Source organism: Melospiza georgiana, chromosome 18 (assembly GCF_028018845.1).
Source record: "Melospiza georgiana isolate bMelGeo1 chromosome 18, bMelGeo1.pri, whole genome shotgun sequence".
Lineage (NCBI taxonomy): Eukaryota > Metazoa > Chordata > Aves > Passeriformes > Passerellidae > Melospiza > Melospiza georgiana.
This window is the reverse complement of record NC_080447.1, coordinates 3,096,907-3,112,073: the sequence shown is the minus strand read 5'-3', so window position 1 is coordinate 3,112,073 and position 15,167 is coordinate 3,096,907. Positions and strand designations below refer to the sequence as shown.

At 43.5% G+C, this 15,167-nt stretch overlaps 1 protein-coding gene across 1 annotated transcript in view; it reads right to left on the bottom strand.

The window, feature by feature from the left end:
• The window catches only part of MLXIP (MLX interacting protein), a 43,672-nt gene that overhangs the window by 16,835 nt on the left and 11,670 nt on the right, over positions 1-15,167 (bottom strand). The window contains exons 2-8 of the mRNA XM_058037099.1: positions 4,982-5,088; positions 4,584-4,669; positions 3,242-3,331; positions 2,917-2,958; positions 1,690-1,861; positions 729-818; positions 60-151 (exon numbers count right to left, since the gene is read on the bottom strand). Of these exons, the coding sequence (XP_057893082.1) occupies positions 60-151; positions 729-818; positions 1,690-1,861; positions 2,917-2,958; positions 3,242-3,331; positions 4,584-4,669; positions 4,982-5,088 (679 nt within the window). The remainder of the gene's footprint in view (positions 1-59; positions 152-728; positions 819-1,689; positions 1,862-2,916; positions 2,959-3,241; positions 3,332-4,583; positions 4,670-4,981; positions 5,089-15,167) is intronic.

Genomic DNA, 15,167 nt, shown 5'->3' with positions numbered 1-15,167 from the left:
GAACTCCTCCTGAGAGCACAGGGCTCATGGCAGAACCTTCTGTTTGAAACCTCTCTTACCTGGGACGAGTGGCTGCTGCTGTCTGTGGTAGCTGAGCTGACAGCAGACACGGAAGGGAAATAATTACTGGAGCGACTGGGAGTGAATAATTCTGAAATATGAAAAGCCACCTATTAATTTTCTGCTTTTAATACTTGAGATACAGCATTGCTAGATCTTAACATTCACAGGAGTATCAGTATTATTTAACCAATAACGAAACCATGAGCTTTTTGCTTCATACAACTGCTGTTGACTGAGCAGTGAATTTTGTCTTCAGAGGAACTGATCTCTGACTCCTTCAACTTCCATGCAAACTGGGACAATGCAAAAATCAGTCCTGTTAAAGGTTCATCTACACAGAGACAGCCAAGAGCTGATCCTCAGTGAGTCCCACAAAGTACAGTTATGTGATGCAGACTGCTTGCAGAGCCAGCAAATAGATATCACTCTTTACTTCCATGAGGATTCATAACCATCAAAGTTGTCAGCAGTAATTCAGTGTTATATGGAATTCTTGACAGTGCCATAAAACATTCAAAGACAAACAAAATGTTAAATGTCTTCATCACTAAGAAGTGTGAAATGGGGAAACCTTAAATGTTTGTAGTACTTAAAGTTTTATTTAAAACCTAATTCATAAATCACTGCAATACTTAAGAAATTAGTGAACTCTCTATGATTCTTACCCTGAAAAGGTTCAAAAGTATCCATAAAATCAAAATTTGGCTGGAGAGGAATAAGCCCTGGTTGAATCATGTCAGCATTTCCTAAGTGTCCTGCAAAATTCAGGAGACAGATTAGATTAGCTTCCCATCACTCACATAATAACAGCTGCAGGAATAAAACACTCCACAGCCAGGCTTGGCCAAGATGTTACAGAAAAATTGCTGCTGAAAGGAACTGAGCATCTGCTTCTCTTCAGAGCTACAGCACAATCCAGATATCAAACCATTGGGCAATGAAACTTTCAATTGCTAAAATGGAAGGGGTGAAACCTGAAGGCTCTAATTGAGCTGCACTACACAAAACCTTGCTGGAAAGTACAGCCTGATCCACCACAACTCATAACAGAGAATTTTAAAGTAAACCATCACCCATTTCATTTGCCTTGAGTACAATTAATGTAAACCATGGCTGCTCTGGAGTTGCTCAGACATCCCTGCAGCAAGGATGGTGAACAGAGGACATGTGCTGTCCCATCAGACAGTCATAGCCTCCAGAGAAAGTTGAATAGCTTTTGGGATTGTTTGTACAGATGAAACTTGCACTGATTCTTCCGGACAAAGCCAAACAAAAATACACAGGCACTCCCTTAAAAATACACACACAACTGTGCTTTGAGATAAATCCCAATGTCTTCACCACTGATAAAGTAAATACTGCTCATTACAGATTTATTCAGAGCAACATCAGGGGGCAAAGCTGGGAGCAGCACAGAAGAAGCTAAGACAGAAATTAAATTTGGGTCATTAATTTTATATGGATATAGATTCTATAACCTAAAGAATCATAAGACAGCTACGTCCACTGACCTGTTTTTATCTGTATCAGCAATATAAGATCAATTTCTTAGGCAAGACTACAAGAGCAGCAAACCAGAGTGTTTTTAGGGGTTCTCACTGCAGCACAGCTACAGCCAATAAATACCTATGTCCCTGGAGTTTGGCCAGGAAACCAGCTGATGTGAAGAGAGTGTGGAGAACAGGGTGTCGGTGAACTCGGACATGAGCATGTCTGCATCCAACAGGCTGCCCTCCTCCATGGGCACAGGGGTTTCTCTGCCATACCTTCTTTTTTGCCACAGAACCACATCATCATCCTGCCAAAGGAAAGGAGGAGAGGTCAGGCTGCCTAGCAATGCCAAAGCAGGCTGGTGCATGTCTATAAAAGCAGCCCTCGTTTTTCACATTTTTAAAGGAAGAATCTCTCTTTGAGGAGCCGTCAAATGGACTGAAATACTTCAGTGGTGCTTCTGATACACCAGCAACTTCAGCTCACTGAAATACCACAACACTCTGGCAAAGATTTTTGCCCAAAATCCAGATATTGACTAGAAGGACATAATAACAGCACTTCCTTGTTTGATTGATTACACGAGTATTTTTTCACCCAGTTTAACAATCCTGTGGTTTAAACAAAGATTAAAAATAACAAGACTAGCAAGAATGCAAAAAACAACTCCTGTCTTGTGAGATGTATTTGAAACTCTGACTTGCAGTGAAGTGTAATTGTACTCCAAGTTTGCACAAGACACTTTTGCCCATGAAAAATACAACACAATGTGACTTGGCTTAGCCATCCTCACTGCAGGCTGAGTTAAACTGCACTGCCTTGCAAAAACAGCAGAACAGTGCTTCTGATCATCAGTTTATATACCCAAAGTAGGTTTGATAAACAATTTAAGGGGACATACCACTGTCCCTTTAACCATTTTGTCCTTTTATAGGATCCTGGCATATTATCTGCCTGAGCTGTGGGCACAGGAGGAAGATCTGCAAAACACAGCTCCCACATCTTCACAGGTCCAGTTACACAAGCAAAGAAGCAGTGCCAGTTACAACTCAGTAACAAGATGAAATCATGTGCAAGCCCTCAAAGAGATTGATCTCTCTGGGCATGCAATGCTGATTCCCATTTCTTCTGTCACAGCACTTGACATTCAACCTCTCCTCCATCCAATTCAAGCTACAAATCTCACATTGCTCTCTGAGGCACAGAACATTAAGGTGTCTAACCTTAATTAAGGCTTAAGCAAGATTTTAGATTGTTCGTTTTTAGATTGCAATCAAAGCAAGCTACTGCATGTTACAGCTTTGTTATCTGCTCTGGGTTCTACAAGCATAAATACTGCCACTTCTCAGTGGTGTTACCTACCCTGACCAAACTTGAAAGATCTTCATCTTTGTGTTTCTGTAACTGCAAAAGGAGAACAGAACAGATGGTGAAGTCAGAATAAGTCCTGTATGTGCCAGTGGAAGACCTGATTTTGCAAAACTTTTAAGACTCAATCATGCACAATCAGTCCCAGCACAATAATTTTTAGTTAAGTGGAACTAATCAGAGAGCATGTCTGTACCAGCTTATTTATCATCTGTTTTAAGTACTCTTGCATGCCAGAAAAACTGACAGAAAAACTCAAAAAGCAACAACATACTGATCAAGCTCAAGCAAACTACTTTCACCATGTAAACCAACAGACCCTTTTCTTGAAGTATGTTCTCCACTTGTGGTATTCCCTAATGACTATTTCAATTCTTCGTTTCCAGTATTTCCCCTCTGTTGCAATGGCCTGGGAACACAAACACATACCATGAATTACACGGAATCACACGAGGGCTGAATATTCAATACATTTCCAAGCAAATATTCAGGCATAAAAAATGCAAAAGAAAGCATGCTGATTCTGTTTGAGCTCATGTATCAGCAGCCCACACTGTCCCAGAGTTCAGCTATCACAGAGCAAATCTGACAGTACTAACTTCATCTTTCCCACAAAAACCAAACACGAGGTGACATCTGACTGCACTGTCAGCATCTCCCACAGCAGCTCAACCATAAACAAGAGTTAAGAAATGGCAAAAAAAAACCCCTTAAAAATTAATTTACTGAAATATAATGTATAAAGCACACAATATCCTGTGAATTTCACAAGATCACATGCACAGACACACACATAAGCAAAAGCTGCTATGAATGGCACAAAGCAATAGAAATCTGATGTCCGGCTCAGGGGGGACCTTGCAGGCCACACACTGATGGCAACAAAAGGATCACACGACATGGGTCTTCAATGTATCACAGAGAGCAGTGTGTAAGTTGGGGAGAGCAGACTAATGAGAGCCTTAACTTTGTGTTCGAGGGTCACTTTCAACACAAACATCAACACTGTTCTTTCAAAAACCTGAGACAGTTCCACAAATTCATCTGGAACTCCTCTGAGTTATAAATTACTCTAGAGTTATGCAGTATAGAGAGAGCCACATAGTGCCACATCAAGGGCCTCACTGGTTTTCTGCAAGGAGCCAGAGGGCAGATGTTAGTTTTCATTTATGTTTACAGGAGCATAAAAATGAAAGAACACAAACTCATATTTGATCTGTCTGTGAAACTACTTCAACACAGAAAAAGAAATTGCTTGTTCTCTTGAAACCACACCTCTCAAATTACATAAAATACAGAAACTCTCCCAGGGTCGCTTAGATTCAGTCCTGAAAATAGTCATCACTGATTTCCCACCGACTTCCAGTCAGAAGACAGCAGTGGCTGTCAAAACCTTAACTATTCAAATAGCACTTCTGTGATTTATGATTCATTAAATTACAACATTAACATAAGTTACACAGATAACAAATGTCCTTCTGCTTGCACCTTGATCATCCTAATGTGATGAACTCACAAAACCGGGTTCACTCTGCTTTTAATGGTTCCTTCTAAATCACACCAGAGCACAGATTGGCTATGCTGCCCTTGTTCCCAGCAGACCAGAAAATCCTGTTCCAAGCTCCAGAGCTCCTGGGCTGCTCCCAGGCTTTCCCACACACCTCTGGCCGCCGGTGCTCATCGACATCCACGGAGCCATCCAGAGGGGTGACAAAGTGGCACACGGGGTTCTTGCGCTTCTCCAGGTCTGAAACAACAAGGGCAGGGCGGGTGCTGAGCACGGGCAGCGCCTGCAGAGCTGCCACTCCCGTGCCAAGGTGTGACAGGAGCTGGCCGGGGCTCCTTCCCCATGAACAACACAAACAGGGAGATCTCAGATGTGCTCGGAGCACTCGGCACGTCCCCAGTGTGGGCACAGCCAGGAAAGCCCTGATCCAAGGGCACTGCCTCTGGAACATCTGTCCTGAGCACATCCCCGAGCTTTTCACCACACAATCATTTCAATTCTCTCGCTCTCAGCGATGTCTCAGGGAGGACCCGCCCCCAGCACGGTACTTACACTGCATGTACCAGGCCCTCCAGATGGCGTTATTGAGACGGATTTTATCTCTCCACTGAAGCTTCAATCCCTTAAAATTTTTCCATTTTGGTGAAACCAACCTTCCACTGCAACAAAACAGACAACAAATCATTCTGCTTTCAGTTTTTCTTTCTCTCTTCCTTTCAAGACAAAGCATCCCCCTAAACCAGCAGAACTCTCAACAGATGAAACAACAACAAGCCATGCTTGGCCAGTCACAACTTTTACTGTCCATGGCTCACTAAACCACGAGCCAGAGATTAATCCAGTCTTCATGTGTCCTCCATAAGAACCAAGAACCGTCCCAACTGGTCTCAAGAATATCAGCAGGAATGAAATTAATTTCACCCACACTTTTCTCTTTGCCAGTATCTCACCTTCTCTAACCCCCACCTATGAGCTTCCACCAACTGGGATTGAGATTATTTAAAATTAAGAGGCTTCTGCATGTTTGGTCAGATACAGTTCCATTCGATTTTCCAGGCTGGTAACACTGGAAAGGAGGAATGAAATGCCAGTTCTGGCCCATGAAAAAATATAGTCCACCAATGCTACACTGCTGGTAATCAGAGCTGGGCACAAAGGAGTACCAGTAACTTTTCTCCAAGGAAAGGCAAGGCTGGAAAAAGAAATGGTTTATGCATGAATGCTCCTGGGAGGTGGAAGGGAAATGGAAGGAAAGAGGAAGAAGCTGCAGGGACTCTAGTAAGCACTGGATAAACACAAACTCCCCAGCCCTTAAAACACACCTTTATGAATCATTAATCCATATTACTGACAAGGCAGAGGAAGTAGGAAATACTCATAACACAGTAAATTTCAAACCAGAGATTAAAGTATAGAAACTGTGCCTATCCCAGGTTTTCCCTCTTGTTTTGGGGGATTTTAGCCCCACATCTTTCAAGTTTATGCTTCCTGTGGTGTTTGTGCAATCTTGCTGTGAGGGAATTGGACCAGCAATACCAACTGCAACCCACACAACACCACAGGAAACAGGTTCACCTTGGCACCCCACGAGCATCAGGGCGAGGGGTGATGGACAGGGAGGAGTGGCAGGAGTGGCAGTGTCACCTGCACATGCGCTGCCCTCTCAGAGAGGTCCCTGAGCACATGGCCAGTCAGGAATGGTCTCTGCCATGGCCTGCAGTGGCACTGGGTGTACCAGCACAGACAGTGCCCTGCCACGGGCCATCTGCCTCACACACTCAGCACAAATGAACTCAGAGAGGGATTATTTATCCTTAAAAGCTCATTTCACATTTAAGCTCTAAAATCGCTGTGCAAATAGAAGCACATCCTACAGAAGTGCAAGGCACTTCCCTTGGCTCAGCAAAGCCCATGCACAGAGCCTGAGGGTGGAGAACTGATAATTCCCAGTTTCCTATTTGGTCTGGGAAACCTCCCAACAGCAGCTCTTTTTAAAGAAACCTTTTAATAAAACTTGCAAGACTAAAACCAAGTAAAAAGTCCTCAGCCTAAACAAAAGCCACCAGAATGCCAGAGCTGCCAACAACAGGATATTAGACTAAGATTTTTTCAGGTATTTGGCTCACCATATCTTTCCTCCCTTGCTGACACCACAACTGCTCTCACACTCAGGTACTCCCACAACTCTGACAGTAACAGAGGAGCAAATGCCAGGCTTCAGCCAAGAGATAGGTAATGAAAATCAGCTCTGCTCTTTCGATTTTACTACTATATAAAATGTCAGTTGTGGCAACAGGTTGTAGCAATCCATCAGTGGATGAGTTGTTGCCTGATTTTTTTTTAACTCCTCGTCCTCTTTAAAAATAAACTGCAATGTTCTTGTAGGCACAAGGAAACAGAGACTGGCTATGAACTGCACTAAAAGGAAAATTCCCAGCAGCAAGGGAACAGGTAAGTGACCAAGTTGTGAGCCCTGTCCATGCCCAGCTGCCCCTCTGGGGGTGAGCCTGTACACTGGACTATGCCACAAGGCTCTGCTGCAGCCTGTGGGACATTGGTGCTTGATAAAAATAAACAAAATTTGGTACACAAAATAGAACATGAGCACTCCCAAGACAAGCAGACTTGCTGGAGCAAGCAACTTCACTGACTGGGAGTGAGAGCAAACCATGCCAACTATTAGCAAGAAATAAAAAAAATATTGTTAATGTATTTGTGCTGTCACTGGGCTTGAAGGCACTCAGCACCGCCTGTATGGTCACAGACATTTAGGAAATCCTCCTGCATTATTTCTTTTCAGTGGTGCATCCATATGCCACTCTGAAATACTATCTCCCAAGACTCCATTTCTAAATTTCAAGATTTTTAGTTAATGGAAAGATCCCCAACTAGTTCATGTCACTGTTACCCAGCCCATGTGTCAGGGCAGAGTGGATCTCACACATTTAATATTTCTCCCATCACTGCAAACTGCCCCAACACCTTTGGTGTTCACTGCACACCAGCTCTGCCCCAGAACCCCTGCACACCTTCTCTTCCCTTCCAAACCCAGACTAAGTCCATCTCTTCCTGCTTCTCATCTGTACATTAACAGTCTGGAGACAGGAGATGAACGTGCTGATGCATCACCAGCACTGACAAAGTGCCCACATGCCTTTGACTAAGAAATCTGTCAATGTTCATCTCTTCACAGCTCTGTGTGACTCGACAGTTTGCCAAAGCAACTAAACTCTAATAATCTGCACTCAGAATAACAAGAGCAAATGCTTTTCTATAAAAAGACTAAAAGGAACTGTAATCAAGTCTGGTACATTCCTTGCATCTTCAAAGAGCTAATTAAAATTGGAATTAAAACATAAATAGTTTAAAATATTTTCAATTACATTCTTAGAAAATGCTAAACAAGACTAGCATATCAAAAGAAGGAAGTGATTAAGAACCTATTCTTAAAATAATTATTATTTTTAGTTCCCATGGGAGCAGAACACAAGTCCAGCTTGAGGTCATAAGTGAAACGACTTCAGCCTCAGTGGAGAGTAATCAGCATGAAGCTGACAACAATATTTAGACACTACTCCAAATTCCAAAGTCAATGGAAAGTCAATTACTTTGAGGGCAGCTGCCTAACTGAAAGCAGTCTTCACATTTTAAAGCAGCAAAACAACAACAAGGAAAAAACCCAAACAACTGGAGTGACCACGTGGCTGCTGCTCCTGCCAGTTCTGTAAGACCACACCAACTCCTACAGCAAACGTGGAGCAACTCCCAAGAGGTGGATGGATGGTCAGCATGAACCTGCAGCACAACCCAGGAGCACAGCCTGGTCCTGACCCCTCTCCAGTGCTGCTGCCAACACCCAGGGATGCTGCTGCCAACACCCAGGGATGCTGCTGCCAACAAGGGGAGCAGGAGAACACCCCAAGGGAGAACTGGGCCCCACAGCCTGTGGGAATGCTGGTGCTGCACAGGGAGCCAAGCTCTGGGTGAATCCTGCAGGGGATTCCAGCTCAGCTCATGTAAGCGAGGCTGGAAGAGTCGGTGACTTTCATGTTCTCCTCACTATCACACAGGGATCAAATCAAATGTTGATGGGTGACTTGCACTGCATTCCAGCAGCTCAGCTCAGTCTCCCATGTAGAAATCTCCACCTCCCAGGTCTAAATGTCCTCATCAAGTGATTTGATCACAGCAAACCAGCCAAAAGAGCTTCAGCTCAGCAGCCAACAGAGCTGGAAATCCCCTTGGACACAGCTTTGGAGGAGTCCTGGGGCTGTCACAGGACAAGCACCCAAGGCTGCCACTGCAGTCCATTGCCAAGGTTTTCTACATGCAATTCCCCACCTCAGGAGTGACACCCTGGAACTGAGATCCAAGCAGGCAGGCAGATAACAGGGCACTGATCTCTCACAACTCTCCATTTCTAAAACTCCAGTGAAAGCAGCTGTGTTTTAAAGCAAACCTTCAAACATCACTAAATTTGCAGCAAAGTACAAGAAAGAGACATCCACTGTGAGAGTGTGACCTGATTCCCTTCAACACCTTTGATTTCTAAATTTTTCTTCAATCAACTGAAATGTAATTAGGGAGCAGGTTTGTATTCTAACAGTACCCTGACAGGATCCATTTACAAGCAAAGTTTTGTCTCTGAGAATCTCATTGTTTTGTTCTAGGTTAATAACATTCAGTTAAAGATCTCACAGGTAGAGACAGGGCAAAGGTGTGACCCTCCTTCTCTACAGATACACAGGAGATGCCATTCACTGCTGCAAAACTTAAACCAGTAGCCCTCCCTAGCACTGAAACATCATCCAATTAATAAACTCAATGCAGAACTCCCTCCAACATCTGTAGAAGCAGGATCAAGCTCTGACATGAGATGACTCACAACAGAAGAATCCCCTGTTCTCCTCCCTTAATCAGAGGATTTTAAGATGGACTTCAGTCAGCATAAATCCACACAACACAAGCACCCTCTGGATTTGGGCAGAAAGGGACATTTATCTGCATGCAAACCCAGAAGAAATTTAGGGATTTTTCATTACTTATTAGCATTAACAAACACCAGCATTTTATGCAACTGCTTTCTACAAAGAGCACTGAAGGGGCAGAGAAGTAGACTTCAAAATATTAACATAAATTCCATATATCCTCCACTTAACAGGTAATTTGAACACATGTTGATTAAATGGAAACTATATGGTATAGCATGGTAGAGCTTATGTGTTTTACACAGCTCAAATGCTTTATTCAGCTGTTTCTGATTCAATTTGCAGTTCCCATTTTTTATCTCTTTCAGAAATGCTCACAACAGTAGCACAGCCTCATGTTTAAATCCTTTTCTAACAGAAAGCAATAGGGAAGACTTTGCTGTAAACATCAGCCTGAAAAATCCCCTTTTCCTGTTCAGAAAAATTTAAGTTCATTCTCCACACCATGACGTGTAGAAGTGGCTGAGCAGGAACTGCAGCTGGGAAGTGATCCTGGGATTGTGGTGAACTAAAGGCTGCACCAAGTAAGAAGTTTTTAAAATATCCACTGAGGATCTCCTGCTTAAAATAAGGAGAGAGTGAATTACTTGCTGTGGCTACAAAGTGTGAGACTGACACAGGAGAAGTAGGACATGGATTTTTTTGATGTGCTTTGCACATAAATCCCTCATTTCCACCCTCTCATCTTTCACTTTTTTGATACACAGGGACAAGGAGAATCTCTGGCTACATTTGGCTTTCTAGCTCAGGAGTGTGTTGTTTTTTCTCCTCAGAGAGCACCTGGCCAAGATCTCTGGTACATGGAATTTAAACACAAACCTCCAAGCACTGTGGTTTGGATTCCACAGGCCTGTCCTGCTGCCCAAATATGTATTCCCAGCAGGCCCAGCAGATGGAAAGCAGCTACTGCATGTCTGCAGGAATCACCAGAGCCTCATGTGCTATGGCTGTAAACAAATTATTTTGTTTTCAAATCTGAATTTTGTCAATTCAGTTTATGGGAAGAAGCTACAGAAATGTCCTTTGCTTTCCTGTTTAGGGAATGGATTCCCCCTGCCCTGGTGCTAAAACAACTCTTTTTTGCCTTATTAGCTCCGACCTCAAAAGCCACTTCCTCTGTGCTTCCCCCCATGATTGTGCTCCTTCCTGTACACAATCATGACATTTTTTTGAGGTAGGGTAAAAATTTTACTTTAATTACAGGCAATGGCAATGAGGCTCTTAATTTAAGTAGAAGACAAAATTCAGATTGATAGCACAGTAGCTAAACAGATTAGCTTTTTTCAGCAACACAGAAAGGGAACTTTCTGGCTTCTCCCCAGCATTTTTTTAAAGGCGTGGTTTTAGTTTGTTTTGTCATCTCCAATCTGTTTTGTTGGGGAGTTGGGCCTGTCAGCTCAGCTCTCCAAGAGCCAAAACTAACAGTATTTCCCCAAACAAAGGTTCATTCAGAGAATCAGATTATATGCATTGTGTGTGAGAGCAAAGGGGCAGGCAAGAGAAACCAAAACATTTCTACATGGTGTGAATGTGTGTAGGACTGGTGAGGAGATCACATTTTAGCATCTCACAACTGCTACCAAAATTCATCCCAGCTGCAGCCTGAGGATCCTAATCCCAGACCGAGCTGATTTTAAAAGCCAGGTGTAGGACAGGTCATTTTCTTCATTACCTGGCTCATCCTCCTTCCCTGAAATCCTCCTGCAGCAGCAGCTCAGGGCTGTGGAGGGATGTTCTATTGCCCACAGACCACAAAGGACAGCAGGGAGTTTTGTGCTCAAGTTAAATTAAACGCTTTAAAACAACCAAAATGTCCCCTCACTGTTTGAGTCACCACCTTTTAAAAATAATCCTTCCATCCTGAAGACAGAGATACTGGACCAGACAAATATTTTTCCTCTGTCATGAGAATTATCTATTAAGAGCTGTTAGAAAAATAAAAATAAAGATCAAATTCGGCCACTGGCAAACTGGAATTGCAACACTTGCCAAGAAACATGTTATCTAGACTGATTTCAAACAGGCAGGCTCAGGTATGCACCTCCTGAAATGGAACAGGAAAGTGAAAGGTCAGCTGTGTGCCTGAAGCAAATACTCCTGCCCCAACAAATCCACAAGAAACGTTGATTTATTTATATTATAAATTCAATGCTATTTTAAGCTTGGAAGTTGAATGTAATTTGCATAAATGAAAGCTTGCAGTGCCTGGGCTCTTGCTCTGACAACCTGGTCTGTGCTGGACTCAGGAATGACTAGGCTGGTGCTGTGTCAGGGCAGCCTCCTCAGGGACAGCTGAAAAATTCACATTTTGGGAGCATCATCACACCCACCCTGACAGGTTTTCAAACCACCACCACCACTGTGTCAGTCAGGGAAAGGATCCCTTGCTGCAGTTTTAATCCAACACAACATGGCCAGGGTGAGCTGTGTGCAGGGGGAGGCTGCAGGCAGCTGAGAAATGCCTGCACCAGAGGCAGGTTCCATGCTGGTTATGAAAGGGTGAAAAGAGCACGGGGCAAACACAAAGTTCAGCACAAATATCAATGAGACTTGAAGGCTATGGTGTCCTTCAGCCAGTGGCTATTTAAAGACTCAGAATATTTAGACAGTTTCTCATTTCCAGTCAGAAATCAAAGGGTATTTCTAGAAATGTTCCTGCCTTTCAGACACTTGTCCAACAGTGGCTCACTTTAGTACAGAACTGGAGCAGCAAGAAAAGAAAAAAGCTGCTTAAGTACTGTCATTAATAAGTCAGCAAAAAGGCTGAGAAAATGGGCATTACCATCACACCTGTCACTGCTGACCCTCCCCAAACCTCTCCCTGAGCCCTGCTGTCTTTAACTTTGTAACTTTATAAATATTAACACTTTATAAAAGGCCACACACTTCCACTGTCAAAAATCAGGACCTTCTTAAAGAACCACCAGAAATCCTGTCATGGAAAAAGAAGCTGACACACAAAACTCACACAGTGCTCCGAGCTCCAGGCTCAGGCACATCCCACCCCTCTCACTGCCCAAATCTGAAATGCCAGGATGGAAAAGCAGCTGCCCATGGGCACAAAGTGTGTCAGTGGCAAAGCAAGGACACAACAGCAGCCAAGCATTTCCCAGCCACACACCCCACACCAGAAATGCCACGAGCAAGGGTAAGATTTAGCAAGGATCTGATTTACATTTTTCACATCAGATCAGTACATTTGGTTTTATTTCTTTTTTCAATACATTTTGTCTTCCTTATTTTTGAAGTGCTTCCTATGTTATGCATGGTGCAAAGTGTCATTTTTTAGTGCTGCTTCAATATAAAGGGAAGTGATCCTACTTATTTTAGTGTCTTGAAATTTTCCACTTCTTCCTAAGACTTGATTTTGGCCACTGGCTTTTCATCAACCTTCTCAGAATCTCAATATTCACTACAAGGAGCTGTTTCCCAACCCAGATGATCAGGGCCTGATAGGGTTTTGCAGTACACATCCATTATTTAAAAGGATGGCTGTTGGTGAGGGACCCTCTTGTATGGAGAGCTATAAATGTGTCAGAATCTTTTTGATCATTAAGGTCCCAGCCTAGATTAATGAACTGATCAAGCTGTGATGATCTGGGACTTAAAAGATTTTTCACACACGGAGCTTCTGAAAAACCCAAACAAACCCTATCAGCGTGGCAGATCAGCCCAGCTCTCAGAGCAGCACACATACCACCGGAGCCCAGAGCTGTTTACCGTGCTGGAGAAACCCGAAACCAGCACTTCTGCCACAGAGGATACTGTAACATTCCCTGAACAACGTTACATCCTATAAATACACTGCAAGACTTCGGGGATCTTATTCTGAAAGCGCCTTACAGGTCTGGAAAAGCAGAGATGCTCTCCCAGCTCTCCCCCTGTGACACAAAGCTTTCATCCCAGCTGTCTGCAGCCAGCTCCCTGCAGCCTGAAAAACACCAGGCTGCTTCCCAAATGCAGTTATTACAGACTCAAGGCTGCAACAGCACACACAGCTTATTCAAAGTTTACATAAAAGCTGAACCAGAAACTACACAAGAGGCAGAAGCAGGGTAAAGGCACCATTGTGTTACTACTGAAACTACTCAAAGACCAATCAAAATCCCTTAGAAAGATGATGAAGGGAGGAAACTCCTTCCAGAACTCACATAGAGCAGCCTGGAATGTGGAAAAAAACAAAGTCTCTAAAAGGTCATGCACATATGGAAAGTCTCCACTTGGACCTTTCCTGGATCTGTGTGCAGACAAGTGCTCTGTCAGTGCTTCACCAACACCAGCCCTTCAATTCCCAGTGAACACCCCACTGCCACGGGGGCACCACATCTCAAACAGCAAAACTCCCCAGGATCCACCACCCAAAACCACAATCCCAGGAAGGCTGAACATTTAGAGAACACAGAGTGGAAAACAAACTTCCACCTGTGGGTCATGAGTCAGACTGGAGCTGTGAAGATCTGTGTGCTGCAGTGCAGGAGGGCTGTGAGTGACCCTCCTGCACTAACTGGGACACAGGGCTGGCAGGGAAGCAGCTAATAAAGCTCATGCCACACAATCCTCACCACACTTTTCCCAGATGGCTCCTGGTGCCTTTCTAGGACTGGACAGGCCAAGGGCAATGCCAGGTTCCCACAGAGAGATGGAGAGATCAGCCCTGTCCTTGGAGGCCCCAGCCCTGCTGAATTGTTGGATCTGTTACTTTATAATGATGGTGGTTATGGTAACTATGCACAGCACAGGGCACGGATGAATGTTTCACAGCAGTTAACTTCCAAAAGCAATATTTAACCTCAATATATGTGGTGAGTGTCAGAAGAAGACCTTGTTTTATTGCATGATACCCTTATAAAGTCATTCCTTTGCTCCCACTAACCACCATGATTAAATATCAAGCAGCACCATGGTTCAGAAATTCCCATGCCATTCACCTGTGCACCAGTTAAAAGACATGTCTGGACTGACTTTCAAACAGACTGAGATGGTTTATGTCCCAAAGCAAGCAGTGACTTCAGCAGTGAAACATGTGACAGCATCAGCACTTTCACAAATCTTACCACAAGAAAAACAACAACCAAGTCACTGAATGACCCTCACTCAAATCTTCTTTGAACCAGGTTCTTTCTACCTGCCAAAATCACAAAAAACCAGTCCCAACCTTCATTCTGTAGAATCCTGTCCTGGAGACATGACAGTCCCTTGGGAAAGCTCATGTGGAAGGTAAATAACACTTTTTATGTGATTATTGCTATGGAGAGCAGCAACCTCTCAGAATTTCCTAGGACCTGTCTCCCTATTTCCAAAAGCCTGTTACATGCACCCAGCCTGTAATCACCACATGCCAAGCTTAGACACCAAGCCTACTAATGTGCTAATAAAAACTGCTAATAAAAGTTTTAGTCTCCTTAAGCTCTGCTAAGATTTTTACTGGAGATTTGAGGGTTCTACTTGTACAACTGGATACTAAAACCAGATGGGATCCACGCTGAGTTCCTAAACAACAGCATTCACAGACCCAAATTTTATTAGAAACAGTAATGAATTAGCTTTTATTGCAGAATTCTATGCATCTACTGGCAGAGCTAAGCTCTGCTCTTCAGTTACATTTGCTGATTTGATAAAGTGAGTGAGTGTAATCTCATCCCATGGTCTTCTCTAAGGGTTAAGAATTCCACACAGCACGACAGACAGACCAGGATTTAGGAATGCCTCTGGCTCCCATGCAGTTTTGCTGCAGATTACCCTTCCTCACA